We start from the raw sequence: 20,519 nt of genomic DNA, 5'->3' as shown, positions 1-20,519 counted from the left end.
CTGAGTCCACAAAGTTGGATTCCGGAATCCAGTATAATCGGCAAACCCGGCCATGAAGTGTCAATAAAAAGTGGTTGACTTTCTATCAGAAACTGTTATTTGGGCAAGAAAAAGTGTTTGCTGCCCGCAATAACAGGGGTCGGTATTGAGAAGGTTAAACTAAGAGAAAATGGAAGGGCTTTCTTCAGGTACAAAGAAAACGGTCCGTAATAATCACTCAATAATGAGGTGTTATCTCCCAGATTGCATCTCTCCAGGGAATAGTCTATAGCCCTATATGCTCAGTGTATGCTGATGACTGTAAGACCTCTCAGATTGTTGATAGCCCTCAGCAGGACCGTGCCTTATTTCAACTTGACCTTGATAATCTCTGCAGCTGGAGTCGACTAAAGACACTAAACAGTATGGATTTTTCTTATGAGAATATCCAAGAAAAAACAGCCCTTGGAAGTAAACCTTCAGTATGTCTGACTCATCCTTAGATATTGTTTCATAGTTCAAGGACCTTGGTTTTCTTAAAGTCATAACCTCAAAAAATAAATAAATAAAGCGGTTGTCTAGGTTCGACTGCACCTGTTATCCGGAATTCAAAGCGTGGAATCCAGAATGCAAGACTGTCTTGGATTGCATCAGATGGGGTGAAATTAATGTAACAGTGAGTACTGCTCCACACGGGGTACTACTCTCAAGATCAGTAGACCGTGACAGGCTGCGAAAAATCATATGGAGAAACATTGATGTTTGATCCCACTGCTTTTCTTGTTATTTTCCAGAAACGATGCTTATAAAAAATTGTGGTCAATATTTGGAAAAAAGAGTTAAGGTTAGGAGTTTTGACTCGTGAGGTCGTGAGAAACGTCAAAAATCGTGAGACTCACGAAAAGAATCGAGAGAGTTGGCGGGTCTGGAAGGAGCAAGCTTGAAAATGAAATGATCTTTCTTTTCTTTGTAGTTATAGAACGTCGAAACAAATGAAATTAAATAAACAGAATAAAATAATGGCTCTCAGTTATTTAATTAGCGTCCCTTGGATAATAAGACGGAAAACTGACCCCAGCCTCTAAAATAAACCTGAGCACGCAACTTTTTAACAGCGGTTATGCTGGAAAAGAAGTTGCCTCTCATGTATCTGTCAATAGAGTGTAAGTCAATCCGCCATGTTGTCTCATTTCTTTATCTTGTCGTCTCGTGGAGATACACTTATATTTCGCGACTGTATCCTTTTAAAAGTAGTTCCATAGTAATATTTATTGTGCTGGAAGCCTGGCATGTAATTATAACGCTTGAAATGGTAGTTAATAATATGATTTCCGTGTTCAGTGGCAGTCAATGTAATTGGCACCAAATTCACATCTGATTTCATCTTTCCCACAACTGTTATCCATGTATTTCTTGCGGTAGCAATATAACGAGCTGGCGTATATGTGAGAAGTTGTAGTCGGGTGCTACTCATCCAACTTTTATTGTAAGCTTTCACTGATGCCTTTGCTATGTAAGGTTAATCATATTCCAATTCGAAGTAGACAGACTGCACATTATAGTCGTTCCATCATATTTTATTTATTTATTTATTTATATCCATTTTTATTTGAATTGCATTTATTGGTACATCACAATTATCCTTAAGTTATTTTGCAGACAGAGGAGATGGTGTAAAAGGGACACCAGAGATATTTTTCCAAAAAATCAAAACTGCCAGCAACAATAGTTTGCCTCCTATTTTTGTAAGTAGAATATTATAAAAAGCCTTGTAGCAAGGAACACTGTTATGTTGATATTTTAGTAGCCTTGTAATAACTGGGTACAAAGGAGATGGCTGAATAATGTAAGTATGAAATAACAAAAAAGCAGAAAAGGCAACTAAATTTCATTATAACATGAGTTGCCGGCATGAAATTAGAAAAGGAAGAAGGTGAGCCTAGCTGTTTAAAAAAACAAGCGTGGGTTTATTCATATTTTATATTGTTATTTCCAGTTGATTTTAAAGTGGTTCAGTCAGGGGAGTCAGTTGGAATCATTGTCAAAGCCCCCCTGTGAAATAGAGAGCAAAGTTTGTACCCTTAATTCAAGAAATTATTTGTACAGTATTTGATTTCATCCGATGGCAATATACTAATACATAGTTAGGGTTTGGTTTGTCATTTACCTGGGCAATGATATTGCATATTGGCGTGTCAATGCTGTAGCTCTGTGTTATCATTTCGTGGAAGATGGGGAGTGACTTGCAGGTTACCTGGCCTACCCCTTGCTGTTGCAGTTTGCCATTTATTTTTCCAGCAGACAATAACGTCAATGTATATGTATACAGCTAAGTGTGGTTGTCTAATCTTATTCTATTGCTTTTGACTGTTGATTGACATGAAGGATAATGTCAGTGAGAAGAGAATTCTTGAATAAATGGCCAAGGTTGTGTTAACTCTCTGTATGAATTGTGTGTCTATTCCAGAATGTCGATGGGGTCAATTTTATCTTTATTAAAAGAAATGGCCTGTATTTTGTCTGCATTACAAAGTTCAATATCTCACCAGCTTTTGCAGTTGAAGTTCTTACCAGGTAATAAATAAATAAATAAATAAATAAATAATATTTTGCTCCTGCATAAATGAAACCATGCTTTTCTCCATTGTGTAAACATGGCATATTGCTTTGCTTCCTGAAGATATTCACTAAAAAAACAAACTAGGTGATCAAATAATGAAAGAATAATTATTGAACTCAGTTATTGAAAAAATAATAATAATGATTTGTCAATGTCTCACAGATCAAATTATTATTTGCCTCAGCCTGATCTGCTCGCCACTGACAAATCACAATATGTTGCTCAACCTTGTCCAATAATTGTTAAGCATTAATCTGATTTCTGTTCATATTCTTTTGTTAACCATTGGTTATGTAATCTTCAGGTGTTAGGCAATTTAGCATAATTTGATCCACTATCACCATTCCAAGGTCCCGATTTCTCAGGCTGTTTTAAATGTTCGTTCTAATGTTTTAGTTATATAATTAGAAATGCCAATCATAACTGTGGTAGTAAACACCTTAACCGTCACACCCATGCATATCCATGGCCCTAATGTACCACTTGTGATGTCATCAGGCCCACTCTCAGAGTCATAAGCAACTGGCACCTTGCCTGTACCTTAACAAGTCCAGGGAAAAACCTCTCACACTATATACACAAGTAAACATGATTTAGCCTTAAGGTCTGGAAAACAATGCAAAAAAGGATAAAGAAAAGGAAAAAAATTAATAAGCTGACCTGAAAATTTCAACATAAATACAGTTCCATACCCACCTGCATATCCTCTAAAAAGGCAATCTTAATTTTATCCTAATAAAAATTTTGCTTGAGACTGAAATAAGGCCTTACATGTACTTTTGTGCCCTTGAAAAGAAAAGGAAAGTGCAAGAAAATCAAAAGAAACAGGGAGGAGGGAAAGTAAAATTCATGTAATATCAATGGTTTTGTTAATTGGTAGCCTGAGTGATCAGCAGTTTTTTCGCTAGAGTTTCAGATTTGTGTAAAGATTATTGTGGTGTTCTGAATGAGGAGTCAATCAAGTCTAATTTTCCTCTTATTTATGAGTTACTGGATGAAGTACTGGTGAGTTTTGTTTATTTTTTTTTTCAGTAAAACAATTAAGTAAGATAGTGTACATTCCAGTGTAACCCCCTTTAAACCATTCCAGATGTATAAGCTCTACAGAAAAGAGTAGATTTAAACTCTTTTGGTCAAAAATTATGTACAGATTTGGGCTGAAATATCTTTTTTTTTTTTTGCTGTCTGAAGCCCTGGTCTGGAACTTTTCATTTAGAAGTATTAGTTTTTTATTTTATAATAATAATATATATATATTTTTGCTTCTTAATAAGAAGAGTCGTTTAAGGCCTGAAATAGTTGGGTAGGGTTTTACAGTGCTTTGAAGCTACGTTTTTTTCAAAGTTGCATTTTGACAACCTTAAATAATGTAAAAATGATTCCCAGACACACATGTATTATATTGGTTGCCAGAAAAAGACATTGGGTGATAATTACATTATGTCATGAAGAGTTAAACAAGTAGGTAATCAATTGGTTGCCCAACTACTGCAATCAAATTTGAGGAACAAACAAGATGTCAAGACTTAACAACTAAACAGCCAGGGTGGAAAAGGAAATTTGTTACAAATAAAATGGAGCACAAATAATATCTCATATGTTTCATGATCTTAGTGTTACTTTAATTTAGAAAGACCATGATCTAATAATGATCTAATACAGTTCGGCACATGACATACACTGTAAAATTGAATACTGCCACACAGGCCTCACCAAATTGGTATCTTTCTCTGCAATTTTAGTCGCAGAAACTTTCTTTACTCAGCAATTGGCAACCAAAATAGTAAACTGCTTGGAGCAATGAAAAAGATTTTCATACAGTCAGCATACCACATGCCCTCAGGTCAAGGTCAAACTTCAGCTGTAATACATGCAGTGCAGTACATGAAATGATGTATAAAACAATATGCTAACTATATAATTTTTAATTTATTGTATATCAATCTTATATTCCTTTTCACAGGACTTTGGCTATGTGCAGGTCACATCAACTGAAAGCCTTAAAGCATATATTTGCAACCAGCCAGTGGCCACAGCATCGGAAGATAATATACGGCAATGCACTGGAGGAACTGTGGTGTGTGTGATATGTCATCTATTTTAAATGTAACTTCCTTTGCAAAAGAAAATAGTTAAACTCAAAGTGAACAAAGGATTGGGATAAAATTGAGGCACAATATGTTTATTGAAATTTTGATAAACATGTACATGTATTTAAGTTTACTTAAACCATCTCTGATTGTTTGCATCTAAATTAAGAATGTATAGAAATCACTCTAAAATTGATTGTCAAGCAATTAGATGTACTGATTTTGTATTGTGCTGTATCATCTGTAACCCTATCTGACACACTTGATTCAAGTGTTTGAAGCGTACCCTTGAGTCCTATCTGTAGGATAATTATTTTCAACAATGATATTGTTTCCTGAATTCTTTTGCCAATGAAAGTTAACTGAAACCATCAAATCCATCCTCAGTGGAATGTAAGACGTATGTTTATTTGTTATTTTTTTATTTTTATTTTTTTTTTTTTTTAACAGGGTTGCTATTTTAATTTGCAATAAACTTCAATTTCCCTTTATTCCTTTAAAATCCTAAGAAATTCAATGAGTGCTATCCAAACATTCTGTGAAAAAGTTTTCTATTGGATTTCAACCATTTATTGATTTTTATAAACTGTACATATGTAAGAGTGTCAGCTAGTACAATGTATAATCTGCCTTAACATCTCCTCTAGTGATCAAGTGAAAGGGCATATATTTTTTCTCTGTTCTTAGTTTGGTGTAGAAAAGATGTCCTTGCCCAGCACTGCTGCTAACAAACCTGTTGTTTTAGGAAAGGTTGGTATTAATTTTGTTTATTTGAATATTGTGAGCTATTTTGCAGTTTTAGCTCTCTACAAGAGTAGCCTGGGACCAGGCTCCGCGAAAACGGGGTGAGCGAAACAAATTAAACTGAACAGTGGATTGGGGAGGGGAAAAGGGTAGTGGAACCCTCACCAGACTACCACTTAGGGAGCCCTCTCCAATTTTTCTCTTTAACCTCCTCCACGCTCCCTACTGCAGAGTCAGTCCCAGTCTATACCAAAGTGACGTATATACTCTTTTGCTCCAAGATTGGTTTTGAATACCCTGGGTACCAGAGACTTTTTATACTCTACATTTTCCAGTTTCATCAAGTCTTTATAGTGACCTATATGAAAAGCTTCACCACTCATGGTTTTGTCCTGTGGGCAAGACCAAGGTAACCCACCACAAAAAAACCTCTGGTATCCAGCTTTAAATTAAAAAGACCTTAAAGGAATAATAGAAAATTATAGACAACTTTCTCAGAATAAATTTAATGATTATTAGCACTTTCTTTTGAATTAGTGTCCTTGTTCAAACAATGCTAATATGTACAGCCACCAACTTAGTTCAGTTCTGAAGAGCACTGGTCAGCCTAGTGGGAGGTCATGTTTAAACCTGGTTGGACTGCTATAGCAATGAAGATCCTGCTAGCTGTGTTTAAAAACCTGTTCAGTTCATATAATTTCAGTATTTAACAGCATCAGTAAGCTACAGGCCTTGTCTCCTTCATCCTTATATATACATCAATTTAGAAGAAGACATAAATGATCCTTGACATTGTTCAAAAAGGGTAGGGGATATAGACCCTAATGACTTCATACATGTAGTCAATCTGACTTTCATGGGGGTGGGCAAGATCTGTACAGATCTGTGAGATCTGATCAGATCTGTACAGATCTCACAGATCTCTACATTGTACAAATCTCAGCAATATGTACTGAAGCAATATGCTCATGTTTTAGATCAAAATGGTTTCAACCTAGGTTGATTCTTATTTTTTTAGTTTCTTTGTTTCCAAACCATAATTATCCATAATCATGACTGATTACGAAGGGCAAGGAGACAAAGGAAATTGAAAATCAACTACTTGTAGGCTAAAACCATTGTAACCTTCATTTCATTTTGACCTGCAACACTTACATCCGATCTCATCCCTGTTTCCTTCGTGATTCAGTCGCTGGCTACAGTGGGCCCTTTCTTTTACACAACGTTTAGGTCCCCCCCCCCCCCCCCAAAAAAAGGAAGAAGCATTTCCTACCCCTCACGTTTTTAATGAGAAATGGTATCACTAGGGAAGCTTCTTAATTTCTCTCTGATTTGTTAAACATAACGTGTGCTGTCTTCAACAGAAAAGATCCTTTTCTTGTCTCTTAGAGAAGTTCTTGTTCATTTACAAGTGTATGAACATTGCCTGCCAAAATAAGTTTATTTTAGTACTAAAGAAAATTTAATAACTTTCCTATTGACTGAAGTGCTGCCCTTTCTAAGCACCCCTCCGTTGACTGTAAATTTAAAGATCGGTCAGGCTAGCTAGTTTAGGAAATATAGTGTGTAAAATTGACATTCCTTCTGGTTCCATTTAGAGAGGAAACAAAAGTGAGGTGTTTATGGATTTACTGGAGAGACTTACAGTGTTGATTAGTTCAGATGTAAGTGATGTATTTACGTATAAGTGGGGTGCGCTCATTACAACAGATACTGTATTTTCATTTGAAGGGACGTGCCACGGAAGTTGAGTAAGTATAGTCGAACCTCTACACCACAACGGCCACCTTGGGTACAGAAAAAAGTGGACATTGTGGAGAGGTGGCCGTTATGGGGAGGTAGGGGTGTTTACACCTGTATATAACAATTTGTTTTAGGGAGTACAACATGTTTTTTGTGCAAAGTTCATGCTTACTGTGTCCCATGGTAATCCAGTCATACAGTATGATTATGGGACACAGTAAGCAATTTATACTGCTGCATTAAGCAAAAATTGCTACTATACTTATAGCGAATGTTGCGAACTATGCTCGCGTTTTGTCACGTTTTAATATTTTGATTCAAGACATAATTTAAGCTTTTTGTGTATTTTATCTCTATACGAGCATAGTTCGCAACATTCGCTATAAGTATTGTAGCAATTTTGCTTAGTGCAGCAGTATAAATGAAACAAAAATCAAAATACGATAGCCCCGATTGATAATAAACGTGCCAATTCGTGACCATTCTGGACTTTTTCATCAGTCGCGAAAAAAAACTGGCCGTTTTCGAGAGGTTATTTTGGCAGTTGGGGACACGCGTTAGTGGCCGTTACCGTTGTAGAGAGGTGGCCATTTGTGGAGGTTCGACTGTATTTAGATTTGATTCTACTACCTACCCACACTTTCTTTCAAAAAGTTCAAGACCCTCGCGAAGTTGGTAACCTTTCCAACGAAAATGAAATCTAGTAAATGCCCAGCCAGAAGCGATAATTCGGCCAAAAATGAAAAGCCTCTAACTACTTTTGTCCCAACCTTTGGAAGCTGTAATTTTTTTATTATCAGGGACACGACGTAGCGTAGTGCTCGACTTCGAAGTAAGGTTTTACAGCTCAAATAACTTCAAACGGCGTCTTTTCAAAAACACTTTCAGAGGGGGAATAAATTAATTTTGTCCATATGTACCTTCTTTTGGATTTGCTGTCTGCAGAGTTTCCTCACCTCTGTTTTAAAGCTTTTTTTTGGCAGTTACCTCTACAACCCCGGACAAAAGATTTGGAACACTTAGTCGACTTCCCCCTCCCCTTCACAAAGTCGAAAATCGCTCAAGCTTTCCAAAACTGCGCTTGTTGACAACACTGCACGTGGACGAGGGGACTGTACTGAGCATGCCCAAAAATCGGAAGTGTTCCAAGTTTTTTTTTACTGGGGCTGTAGCTCATTTCCGTTTGTTCTACTTAATTTTTCTGTATCACTTGAGGACGAATTTTAAAGACGGCTTTGAAAACTAAAACAAGCTTCAATGTGTAATTCACTGTTAACATTAGCAGGGTATGTCCAGTAATACGGAAAAGAAAAGGGAGAGAGACCTTTATCTTAACTTTTGTTTCCAGGGAAACGTTTTAAGAAGTGAAGTAGACGGTTGCATTCAAATGAAGAGTTTTGTTGTTGGAAATCCTGAAATCCGGATTGGACTGACTGATGATTTCTTCGTCGACAAATCCAGCCTTACGTCTCAAGGTAAGTAGACAATCTTACTGATATGTTGCTAGCTGAACTTTTTCTGAAGACTAAACTTTTTGCTTCAGCAGACGACTAAAGAAAGAATGAAGGTTAAAGGCGATAAAGTCAGTTTCCATTCATTTTAATTCGGCAAATGGCAAGGTTGATTTTCAAGGATAGACGCGCACAGATTAGCGAAATGTCACCGAAGACTCATTGCCCAATTGCAGGAGATTTTGAACTATTAAAACCAGTTAGCTTTACGTTTAGGAGCAAATTTCTACTAAGTGTAGATTAAGGGTGACCTTGAAACTAGAAACGACAAGGAAACCGGCATCTGTTTACTCTCCATTAGGCTGTTTAGAGCTCCATTTTTTCCATAAGATCAGTGTGATGCAGCTCTTGCTGTAACGGGCGGCCACCTTGATTTCAAATTTTGGTCGGATTCCGGGACTGGAGATGAACCACATTTTCCGGAAGGTTGCCTCCTAGACCATCTTTTTTAGTTTCGGCCGAACTTTGCGGAAATTTTAGCTTAATGGAAAGCACTTTCATTTCCAACCTGCCTGATAGCTACACCGTGACAACTGTCATGTCTAGACTCAAGTCGAGATATAAATTGTTACTAGAGGCTATTAGATGATAGCTACGCACGTTTGCAAAGTGTATGGAGAGCACCAATTCTTATTCTTTGCTTTGTAGACAGTGTTGCTGTAAGGCTTGACAATTGTATATTCCATGAGTCTGTCGACTTGTCCAACTTTGAAACAACCAGAATACTTGTCGTAAAGCCACCAGAAGGCGAGGTAAGACGCTCTTTCTCATTTGAAGCTGAAGGCTGCGCATTCTTGAAACAACACCGCCACTAAGTTATAACCGTGGGTACCAGAGGTTTGTGTCTCGCGTGCGGTGGGATGTTTGGGTGTCGGCCGCAGGCCGCGAGCGGCGGGAAGAAGTCTCTGGTACCAAGGGTACTGAGCTGATCTCCATAACTGCGAAATTACCACCCTGGAGTCTCCTTTGAGTAAGCTCCAACTTTGGTGTAGATTCAGGCCAAGTCCTTAGGTATCTTTTCTCTGCTTTCAAAACAATTATCGTCAACTCGTTTATGTCCGTCGGAAAACGGTTAGTAAACGGTTAGTAAAAGCCGGATTGGATTCTTGAATTCTCCTTGTACTCCTTCGAAATCACTGCTGGTGTCCAATACTAAGTTATCTAGCCCTCGCCAGAACTATCGTGTCCTCTAGTTGTCTGACGTAAAAGCGATCAGCATGGTAAAAGTGATCGTTAATTTGTCTAGCTCTGAAATAAGTCGCACCCAAAAACGTCTATGAATGGCATGTTTTATTCCTCCTGTTTTAACAGTTTATCGTCATGAAGTACAGACTTTCCGAAGCACCACAGTCAAGCCTTCCATTCACCCTGATTGCTTTTGTCGATGAAGATGAAGATTCCAAGTAAGTCCATGTGTAAATTACACCGACTATGTAAAACCGCAATAAAAATTATTTTGTCACTCTTGTCCTTTCTTAATGCCAGAGTCCCCGCGATCACATTGAATAGGCAGCCTTTGATACTGGGGTAATCAAAAGGCTTCTACATGCTAACAGGTAATGAATATTTGCTTTTAGGGTTCTTGAAGTTGTGCTCAAACTTAGATGTAACGTGCCTACATCCAGGTAATGCAACGAAATAAAACAACATATGGATAACTGTAGAGTGGTTGACGTGGCCTCTGTGGCAGACTTTACAAAATTTTAGCTCCAAGACCAATTCAAAAAGGTTCTTTTTTGTTGAGCTATTTTGAAAAAATAGCTCATATGTCAGTGGTGTGAGCGTATGTATCTTTGTGGCTTTGTATCTTTGTGGCTTTGTATGTTGGGATGTTTGTTGCAAGAGCCAATAAGGTTGAAGGTACTATGAGTTGATGCTTAGGAACCAGTGAGATCTTGGCATCTATTTAAACATGGCATTGGTAAAGGTCGAACAAGGACACTTTGAGATCGCCATCTTGATTCTTCACAATTTTTCCGTCTCTTATTACGGCTACAGGTGTTTGGAAGAATTACATTAAATATCTTCATGATTCAAACGCTGTGTACAGTGATGCAGCTGCTTCAAGGCATTTCTGACCTAATTCGGCTATCGGTACAACGCACGTCAGTATGAGTTCTGTTTCACCTGCTACAACTGGGTAGAGTATAAAAGATCATTTTCAAAGCTCTTCCAATGAAGCAATGATTGATATTTAGATATAGACTTTAACTCGAAAGTATGCGCCCTATAAAATGTGGTTTTAGAAGTTTAAAAAGGCAGCTTATTTTTGTGAAAGCTCTACCGAGTATTGTTAATCCTGTAAACAAGCTTTAAAAATATTATTCTCTTGCCTACAAAGTTCAACAGACCTTTTTCGTTCTGGCAAAACAAAAAAAAAGAATAATAAGTGAACAACATGATACATCCTTCCAGCATACTAAAAATTATAGTTCCTGAAACGTATTTTATTTAGTAAAGATGAGTAGAAACAGTAGCGTTAGGGAATAAAATTGGAAGAAGCTAGTTGACACAATAATTAGATACTGTTGTATTGAGTGGAGTAACATGATACAAGTAGAAATATATTTCGACAGTTTGATAATTTTCTTGGAAGTTAATAAATGTTAGGCTATCAACCTTGACGTTGCATGCAACATAATTTAATTCAGATGTTGTAATGAAGCCGAGGTGATTTCTTAAAATCGCTTGAGAAAATTTTGTAGTAAAACAATTTGCCTTTTTTTTTACGAACGAATTGTAAAAGGGCCAAAGACCAACATCTTCGCATGCAAATTGTTTGCATGAGTTATTTTTATAATTCTGTTTACTAGATTACTGTGTGATAACTCGAATTCCCTCACGTACGAACCACGAAAGGGGGCAAAGTCCAACACTTTCACGTGCCGGCTGTGTGACTGTACATCTCATGCAGATTGGCTTTTCACAATAATAATAGTAACTTGGACGTATGAAGACCTGTTTCGTTTAGTAACCAATGCCCTAAAAAGGCTCTTGTCTTTTAAGAAGCAATAGCTTTTAAAACATGAAGAAATAAGTTGTCGGAGTTAAAGACTGTCTCACAAATGTTTATAAATGTTAGGTTATCAACCTTGACGTTGCATGAAACATAATTTAATTGCAGATGTTGTAATGAAGCCGAGGTGATTTCTTAAAATCGCTTGAGAAAATTTTGTAGTAAATAATTTGCCTTTTTTTTTTACGTACGAATTGTAAAAGGGCCAAAGACCAACATCTTCACGTGCAAATTGTGTGCAAGAGTTATTTTTATAATTCTGTTCACTACTTTACTGTGTGATAACTCGAATTCCCTCACGTACGAACCACGAAAGGGAGCAAAGTCCAACACTTTCACGTGCCAGCTGTGTGACTGTACATCTCATGCAGATTGGCTTTTCACAATGATAAATAGTAACTTGGACGTATGAAGACCTGTTTCGTTTTGTAACCAATGCCTTAAAAAAGGCTCTTGTCTTTTAAGAAGCAATAGCTTTTAAAACACGGAGAAATAAGTTGTCGGAGTTAAAGACTGTTTCACTGAGTAGAATCGCACGTGAAAACCTCGTGAATTATGATGATGCAACCATCCACCTCAATGATAAAAATCCTGGTACTTCGTAACTATTCAGTATTCGATGAGCCACATTTTGGCTTAAGAAACTCCGAGGAAACCTTAGAGTTTTCCTTCTAATCAACGTTTGGTGAGTAGAAATTTATTTTACTTTAACAATTTGTTTAACTTGCACCAGATGTAACAGGGAAAGACAGAGGAAAGTGAATATATAGGTTGAGGATCGACTCAGCTGAGCGTTTCGCGTTTTCATTTATGTACGGTAGTGCAATGCCCAATTTCGCACAAAAACCAAATCTACATTTAGGATGAAAAAGGTATAGATTCATCACTCTTGGTAAGGTTACACCGAAGTATTATAGTTACACTGAAGCATTCAAAATAGCTCATGCACGTTTAACGTGCCTATGTTGTTTTCATTTCCTGTCTCTTCTAGCTGTGCTAATAACATAGTCATGAAGTTACCAGTGCCAAAATCGGCCGTTAGTGTGTCCCATAAGGTAACATCCGGGACTCGAACAGCAGAGTTCAAGTCATCTGAGAAGGCCTGGTACTGGAACATAGCAAAGCTACAGGGTGGCTCAGAGATTTCTGCTTCTGTCAAGGTAAATCAGTAACAATAAAAAATGGTTTGTAACGCTGCGCGACTTCGGTGCGCAGTGTTGAGATCCGTAAAAGAGGGTAGCAAACGCAGTTACAGCAACAAACCAGACGGGAAAACTGATTAATCAAGTTTCTTCTCTCTTTTAGGTCCATATGGGTGAAAAACGAAAATCTGCTAGAAAGGAGATTGGTCCCGTAAGGTAAGTTTTGAAGAGCGATTAATTCCTCTTATTTTTAAGTACTTTGTACAGCGTAATGAACATGCAGCACCATAGGAAAGTAGTAGTCTTAAGCATTCATTTGAATATTTATGCTTTAGGATTTCTGTTCAGCTTTTGAAAGCTGCTAGCAGACGAAGTTTTAATTTGGAGATTTTGAGTCCAAATCTCTCGTTTGGAGAGTAGAGAGCACGTGACGTCGTAGTCATGTACGATAAGTTCTATGATATGAAGTCCCACTTTGTAAATCACCTTTAAATAGCTTCTAACCGTATTCTTATTTCTTTCGTGCTGTATTTCTTGTAGGGTAAATGAAGTTACCAATTAAATACATTCTCGTTATTACTGTTCTGCCGTTTATAAATACACTCATATAGTGTTCTTTACTTTTCGTAATTATTTTAGTTTGGAATTTGAAATACCGATGTATATCTGCTCTGGACTACAAATTCGATACCTGCGAGTACAGGATCGCGATAAAGCCTACAGTCCCTTCCGCTGGGTCCGGTACATTACTCACAGGTGAAATTTCAAATTTATTTTATAACCTTAATCCAATGTGCCACGTTCTAAGTGTTAATCAAAAATGTAATGTTGTAATGGTCTGTACCTGGTTTTTCAAGGGAAACGAAATTAGATTTCAGATGGGGTGAAAGGACTCCAACTTGGCCCGAAAAGATGAATAATGCTTTCCAGTTTTCGAGGTACATGTAAATGTTTCTAAAGCGAGGTGATCTCAACAAAATTCGCTCTTAAGCGCTTTCGTAAACAATAGCGTGATGGTAAAAAATCGAATGGACAGACGTTTAAATTGCTTCCTCACTTGAGAAGAGAAGTAGTACTTTTCTGTCAACTCGCCAAGTTAAAAAGATTTCTTGTATCGTTCACCGCAAGTTCAGACAATGGTAGCTCTGTTTGCCAAAGAAAAGGCGTTCTTTTCATGTTGCCTCCTGCGCGCAATAAAAGGACTGTTTTGTTAACATACACTTCTAGTGGACAAAAGACATAGGAAATAAGCGCGGAAAGAATTGTTGACGGCGCCACGGGCGGGAATTTTCAGGGGTGCCAAGCCCGGGAAAAATGTTTGTTGTGAGCGGTGCCCTGCGCTGGGCGGAAAATGATGAGCGTTACAGATTGCCGTTCACTTTTTTTTAGTGATTCCTACGTAATTCGGATTTAGCAGAGGACCGTGATTATGTGTCACAGATGATTTAACAAGGCCGCGACTATGGGTCAGAGATTGTCTCGAGCAAGTTAAACAACTGATGCCCGCAACTGAGTTATTAAAGTGCGTTACCAGTACGAGTTGTTTCTACGTCCGTCTGGAGCCTCCTATGGTAACCATGTGAAAGGATTCACGTTTTCCGCGCCTCTCAACAAGTGAAGTGACCCAAAGGAATAATTACCAGTAGATGCAATTGCTTTCAAGTTCATTCGCCACTGACAACGGATCGGCGACTTCACCAGACGTAGCACACACATTTTCTACTGTTGACTCCGATGTGGTTTTATATATTGATTTTGTGGATGAAATCCGACAGTGTGACCATTCATGTCAAAGGAATGCTATTTAGCAGTTCTTTCGCTTTCACGATTTTGGCGTATTTAGACTCCGCATGAATCGAATAAGAGCTTTGTTGAGCATGCGTTACATGTTGTTAGTATACAGTTTCGAACCCAGGCCCTAATAGTTTGGCGCTTGGTACAGCAGGGTTCAGTTATGACCATCGGTTTATCAATAAACAGAAGCTCGCACCCGAAAAACCACTTTGACCAGAGAAAGTAAGATTGACTAGTCCAGAAGGGCGGGCTGCGGCGACTTCAAAAGCTTGACGAGATTCTGGAAAAGCCCCCTTTTCTCCTCCCGCTTTAAGAAAACTGAGGACAAAAGGAGGGTCTACTCTCAGGGTGTGGCCGTATGAAAAGAACACCACAGTATATGAATAACAGCGTAAAAAGGCTTTGTCTATTTTTTCCAATAATAGTTAGTGAAGAAATCTTAATCACAGATTTATCCTTGATTTTACATATATATATATAAATATTTTCACATGTATGTCATATTTAGAAAGAGCTCTGATAAATGTATACATAAAAATGCACAGCTTTTATGTTAACCAGCTCAAGCTGACAAAACTACGTTCCGTGGTTAAATAAAAGAAGAAACGTTACTGTCAGAACGAAAACGGCTTTTCTTGCAAATAAAAAGTCAGGAAATGCTAGACATTCCTGATAAATCCCAAACCAAGACAGGTCTCTTAATGGCCGTAGTGCCTCCACTGCAACTTTCCTAATATAGGAGAACCCCGCCTAACGGCCACCGTGGTAGTACGGTTGCCTCGTTAGTACTGCGGCTTTTTTTGGCCGCCCGGCAAAAATGACCATACACTTTCTTAAAAAGAAACCCTCGTTAATACGGCCACCTCGTTATTACGCCCAAATATTTTTGGCCCATTGATGACCGTATTAACGAGGTTCCACTGTACCAGTACACATGCAGTTGGCGACAAAATGAGGCACTTCCCATAAAAAAGAAACGGGGCGTCTGTTAAAGTACAAGTCCTGTTGTCCGGTCGAGATGTTCTAAATGGAATACTGCATACCATCCATGATAGTGGCAGAATTTTAAGGAAACCAAACGACAGTGGCAGATGTTAAGGAACTTTCCGCCAAAGTTTACCTTCCTTTAAACAAATCTTTTTTGTACAAGACCTTCCCATGCACACCCGCACTCGTTATTAAGAAGCTTATCCGCAAGGGGACGGCAAAACGTTTGTGTGTGACAACCATGACAGGGCTGTTACTTGCGCGTTTTTTCGTGACCTTCACTTGTCATTACTGTCTCCTGGTCTTTTACAAATTAAAATAGAGACCTTTAGATTCAAGGACGAGAACGACTACGAGTACGAGATTTGACTTGAAGTTTTTTCGCGTATTCTCAAATTATAGACTCCTTTGAAAGCTTCATTTGACCATTTTTCACTAGAAAAGTTAGCACTGTTACCTTTAGTGAAGAAGGTTGCACCCTCTCCCGATCGCGAAATGATAAAACTGTTAACATTTGATATCTTGTTTCCGCTACTTCGACATTCTCGCTAAAACTCGTAGTAGAATGACGACGGCTACCACGTTTTCCCGCCAAATGACGCTGGTTCACGCGCGAGCACTACTTACTGTAATACCGAGAAAATCTCGCACTCGTAGTCGTACTCGTCTTAGAATCTAAAGCTTTCTAATATCTGTTCAAAGGAAGATGACGATTTGTTGGAATAGTTTTTTTCCAACATAATTTTTGTCACTCGCTTGTCACATAAGGTTTGCCGTCTTCTTTTCCGTGCCTTCCTTTTTCTTTATTTTAAGGAGATTAAAACGCGACGACTTGAGACAAGTCTAAAAGTTGCCGACCAGTTTCCCGATGAGGTTGATAAAAGACACATGCTACCACTAAGGGAAACATAAGCGCCCGTGCGCGCGCACATACGTTTGTTAAAAATCCATCCAATCAGGAACTTCGTTAGTGGTTTTCTTATGACGCGTCTCGCACGCACCACGAGAAATTCCATGGAAACATTAAAAAAACTAACGGATTAGAAAAACTGCAATTTTCTTTGTGAGTTTACAGGCATGGCAAGAGTTTTCCCCTATCCGTCAACAGAACCTCCAGCCGAAACAAGTTTGCTTAACTTTCCAGAGAAATTATGGTGGATAGTCAATAATCCCAAACGTGAAGAAATTCACTGGAATTCTGAAGGTACAAGTATTGTTATACCAAACACTCGAAAATTTGTCGACGAGATTCTAAATAGTCCATCGAGTGCGCTTTTCAAGACGAAGAATTTCTCGAGTTTTGTTCGACAGTTAAACTTGTATGGCTTTCGCAAAGTCACTGAATACCCCAAAAAGACAGTACATTCTCCACTTTTGGTACCTTCCAAGTGCGAGTTCAAGCATACTTTTTTTCGTAAAGGAAGGCGAGGTAAGATGAACGTACTGTTTTGATGTTTGTTTGTTTGTTTAATTTGTTTTGTTTTGTTTTTTGCTAAAGTTGTTCATGTCTGTTTTCTGTATCGTTCTCTTCTTTTGTTCTGTTTTGTTTTTTGTTTTGTTTCATTGTTTGTTTCCTAGATCGGTAATCAGGAAATCAAAATCGTTTTCGGGAATCCGGCGAAATGTCGTTGGTTTGAAATGCACGCCTGAACTCAAACTAAAAACAAAACTGAGTGTCCTAAATTACATCCTTCTCAATTCCTTGGTTTAGTTTCCGCTTTTAGACTTGTGGCTCTCCTAACCAACTCACCGATGACCAGGCAAAAAATAACAAACAAACGAATTGCATTAAAAGAAAAGAACACTTTTTCTATATTTCTCTGAAAGCAGCTTTTGGGATTGTGATCAAAAGTCTGTACATTTAGATTATTTTGATATCTTTACCGTAGAAAAACAACAACAACCGTAAAACCTGGCTTGTGCGCTTTTTCTCTCTGCAGATCTCTTAGTCAACGTTAAAAGACAGTTATACACACCGAGAAAATCCGAGGACAAGCAACAGAGAAAACCAGCCTCTCTCTTCAAAGAAAAACAGTCTGATTCCATTTCGCCGACCCTCTCTTGGAATCCTACTCTGTATACACCTATGCCATTTATCCCCTGGCAAGCTTCGTTTCAAATGCCGCTCACTCTTTACGCGCCGTTTTGCAATGCATATCAGTTAGCACAATTGCAACAGGGACCTGTTGCCAGTGGACTGGGGATACCTGGGCAGCTTCAACAGAGCCCCACGAATACCCAAATGGGAAGTGATGGGTGTGTAAATTCTGTTTCCTCATTTACGCCACCTCAACTAGGGGCTGCTGGAGGTGTTGTGTTTTTGCCATCCCATGGAAATCTGCCCGCAACAGCTACTTCTGAAGGTAAATTACATGTATTTCTGATCAATGTACTGCAATTCGATACAACATTGTAGATCAATTAGTCGATGGATTGACTGTGAGAAGGAACATTAACTGTTCCAAACTGTCGGCTGCTTTGAGTGACACACAGTCGATTTATATGATTGAAGGACGTCAATTGATTGACTAAATGAATGTGAGAGAGTGAATGAATTAATCAGTGAACGACTTTCTGAATGGCTAACCAATCAACCATCTCATCAACTGTCTCGTTCACTGACTGGCAGGCTGACTATTTGACCAATCGACTTTCTGGTAGACTGACTGGTAATCTGATCTAGCTGAATCTCTTTTGACCTGCGGAACATTAAATAAGCATATTTACCGGCTATTTTAAAAGTATTTTCGGGTGACTGACCGACCGACCTACTGCATATACACCTGACAACCGTCCTGGTAATGACCAAATTACCCATCAACTGACCGGCTGACTAGCCTGTTCCAGGCGTTCCAATTGTAAGGACAGAGCAAAGAGATGTGAGCAGGAAAAACAGCGAGGGGTTGGGTAGATGCCCTCTCCCTCTCTCCCTTATTTTTTTCCTCCGCTCTCTGGCTTCGCGCCGTACTCCACTATCTTAACGCTTACAACAGGCTACTGACTGACAAGTGTGTAGTATGGTTCTTACCTGACTCGCGTCACACTGATCCCCGGCCCATTTTCAGTAGCTATGTACTGACTGATTGTGAAAACTGTACACCATCCCTTTAGGTGCAAATGGTCTCAATTCTCCGCTAATGACAACATCAACAGCAGATGCAGGCACAAACTCTGCACAAAACGCTCACCCAGAGAGCAATGTTCCGCTTTCCACTTATATCGTAGACACTGATTCTGGTGCTAAGCGCACTGACCAGCTTACGGGGCAAAGCAAAGCTGATGTAGCGAGTGATTGTTCGACAACAAATAGCAGCTTCATCACAGGATATACAAGTGCTTCCGTCAGTAACAAGCCTACCTTACCTGCAGAAAATATCACCTCTGTGTCATTTTGACATTCAGCACATGTATTTATGAACAAACCATGGACTCATTTCAAGCATACGCGGATTTTTTCGTCATAAAGTAAAGCAATGATAACTGCGGTATTTAGTCACAAATTTCTGTCACAAAGTAGCTTAATGTAATAAAGATATTCGTACTAATGCAGTTTATATAAAAAATAAAAATTGTTTAAAAACTGACATGGTTGGCGAATTTGTCGTGTAGCGCAAAACGCGCAAATTACGTCTAACAAAAATGAACTCTTGCGCAAGACAGCAATAGTTGGGAAACAGAGAAAATTTTACCCCGAATTTTGTTCGACACAGCGACTGCACTCCCACTCGATTTTTCTGTCAAAATCGCCACCTAATAATCAAACTCAGTAATCCTACTGGTATTTTGAATTACTGCTGGATACAAACACCAGTGACGCATCTTTTGTACATATATAGTTAGCCAGTACGGTGCTTACTCACAACTCATCCGCTCTCAATTCATGACTGTATATATTTACCTCACATCAAGAATAACCTTGTTATAATGCATCATTAGTAGTTTTAGACCCCGTTTACACGAGTCCGGACAAATTCAACACCTGAACCGGGCAAGTTTTTGCAAAGTTTGCACGGTAAAAGCCTGGAGCCAAGTTACGCGTCTTTGATAAGTCGCACTTGTAAACAGTCAGTACTGCAATGTGTGACAGAAGCTACACGGTTCCATTTAAAAGGGTTCACAAGGTAAAAAATTCGTCCGCTTAAAAATTTTAAGCGAAAGAATTTTTTTCTCTTTGAACCCTTTTACACGGAACCGTGCAGTTTCATATAGTTCATAGTTAATAGATTGGAAGGGTTATGAAACCCATCAGACTCTTTTGTTATATGTTTTTGTGGACCTGACGGTACACAACGTTCAATAGCATTCTCATCATTTTGATCTTACTGGCCAATAAAAAAAAAATGACCATCTTCTGATCAGGTCAAAATTTGCACACTTTGCCGTCGAAAAAGTTGCGCGGATCCGTAGGTCCCGCGTAAACAAGAGGCAGCTCTGTGCAAGTTTACGTCCGTTCAAGAATTTGTCTGGACCGGTGTAAACGGGGTGTTAAAAGATCATGGTAAACTCTGCTGTTTTTTGCACCTGCGTTCTTTCGCCCAAAGAGTAGGGTGCAAACTGGACTCCCTCAAACAGCTGAAAATCGTGCCCTGGGGAACTCAAAACTAGAATCACGTTTAGTTTAGTTGTCGTTTGTTCTTAATTAAATCTTCACAAAGTAGGAATCTCCGAGTTTGGTCCAGCTATAAGAATTACTTTGGACAATTTTTATCTGCTCATTTCATTATTTGACAAAGTGTCAACTTGAATCTCACGATTGCCGTTCGTCATAAACGTGACCCTTGATCTCTCTATTGTGCTACATAGGGCGCATGCTAAGGAACAGCAGCAGGCACAACAAGCGTAATTGCGGTCATTTGGGCGGGTTTTTGAGCGCGTACGTGAAGCACGCGCCAC

At 38.7% G+C, this 20,519-nt stretch overlaps 2 protein-coding genes across 3 annotated transcripts; both read left to right on the top strand.

Annotated features, from left to right (window-relative positions):
• The first annotated feature begins 1,132 nt into the window (after window positions 1–1,132).
• On the top strand, window positions 1,133–15,357 carry LOC140924612 (uncharacterized). The gene is made up of 15 exons (XM_073374632.1): window positions 1,133–1,215; window positions 1,639–1,724; window positions 2,447–2,553; window positions 3,508–3,604; window positions 4,563–4,676; window positions 5,377–5,439; window positions 7,032–7,097; window positions 8,525–8,651; window positions 9,336–9,439; window positions 9,999–10,090; window positions 10,265–10,312; window positions 12,695–12,863; window positions 13,009–13,061; window positions 13,485–13,601; window positions 14,235–15,357. The coding sequence occupies exons 1-15, from the start codon at window positions 1,158–1,160 to the stop codon at window positions 14,257–14,259; spliced, it is 1,326 nt and encodes a 441-aa protein (XP_073230733.1). The 5' UTR covers window positions 1,133–1,157; the 3' UTR covers window positions 14,260–15,357.
• A 962-nt stretch (window positions 15,358–16,319) lies between these two features.
• Window positions 16,320–19,210, top strand: LOC140924353 (uncharacterized). Of its 2 annotated transcripts, none has more exons than XM_073374391.1 (3): window positions 16,320–16,830; window positions 17,567–17,989; window positions 18,738–19,210. In XM_073374391.1, exons 1-3 carry the CDS (start codon window positions 16,704–16,706, stop codon window positions 19,019–19,021), a joined length of 834 nt encoding a protein of 277 aa, XP_073230492.1. In that variant the 5' UTR covers window positions 16,320–16,703; the 3' UTR covers window positions 19,022–19,210. The 2 variants fall into 2 exon arrangements, with proteins under 2 accessions (XP_073230492.1, XP_073230491.1); XM_073374390.1 differs by having other exon boundaries at window positions 16,320–17,055.
• Window positions 19,211–20,519: the final 1,309 nt, after the last annotated feature.

Source organism: Porites lutea, chromosome 14 (assembly GCF_958299795.1).
Source record: "Porites lutea chromosome 14, jaPorLute2.1, whole genome shotgun sequence".
In the NCBI taxonomy this organism is placed as follows: domain Eukaryota; kingdom Metazoa; phylum Cnidaria; class Anthozoa; order Scleractinia; family Poritidae; genus Porites; species Porites lutea.
Note: the sequence above shows the minus strand (reverse complement) of the source record. Positions and strands in the feature narration are given on the sequence as shown.

Bases quoted from the DNA above. Each gene is read 5' to 3' on its own strand.
- LOC140924612 (XM_073374632.1), top strand. From the start codon at position 1,158: ATGTTGTCTCATTTCTTTATCTTGTCGTCTCGTGGAGATACACTTATA. The intron at 1,725-2,446 runs GTAAGTAGAATA...TGTCTATTCCAG, and splicing joins ATAGTTTGCCTCCTATTTTT to AATGTCGATGGGGTCAATTT. The intron at 5,440-7,031 runs GTTGGTATTAAT...GGTTCCATTTAG, and splicing joins AACCTGTTGTTTTAGGAAAG to AGAGGAAACAAAAGTGAGGT.
- LOC140924353 (XM_073374390.1), top strand. From the start codon at position 16,704: ATGGCAAGAGTTTTCCCCTATCCGTCAACAGAACCTCCAGCCGAAACA. The intron at 17,056-17,566 runs GTAAGATGAACG...TTCTCTCTGCAG, and splicing joins TTTTCGTAAAGGAAGGCGAG to ATCTCTTAGTCAACGTTAAA. The intron at 17,990-18,737 runs GTAAATTACATG...CCATCCCTTTAG, and splicing joins CGCAACAGCTACTTCTGAAG to GTGCAAATGGTCTCAATTCT.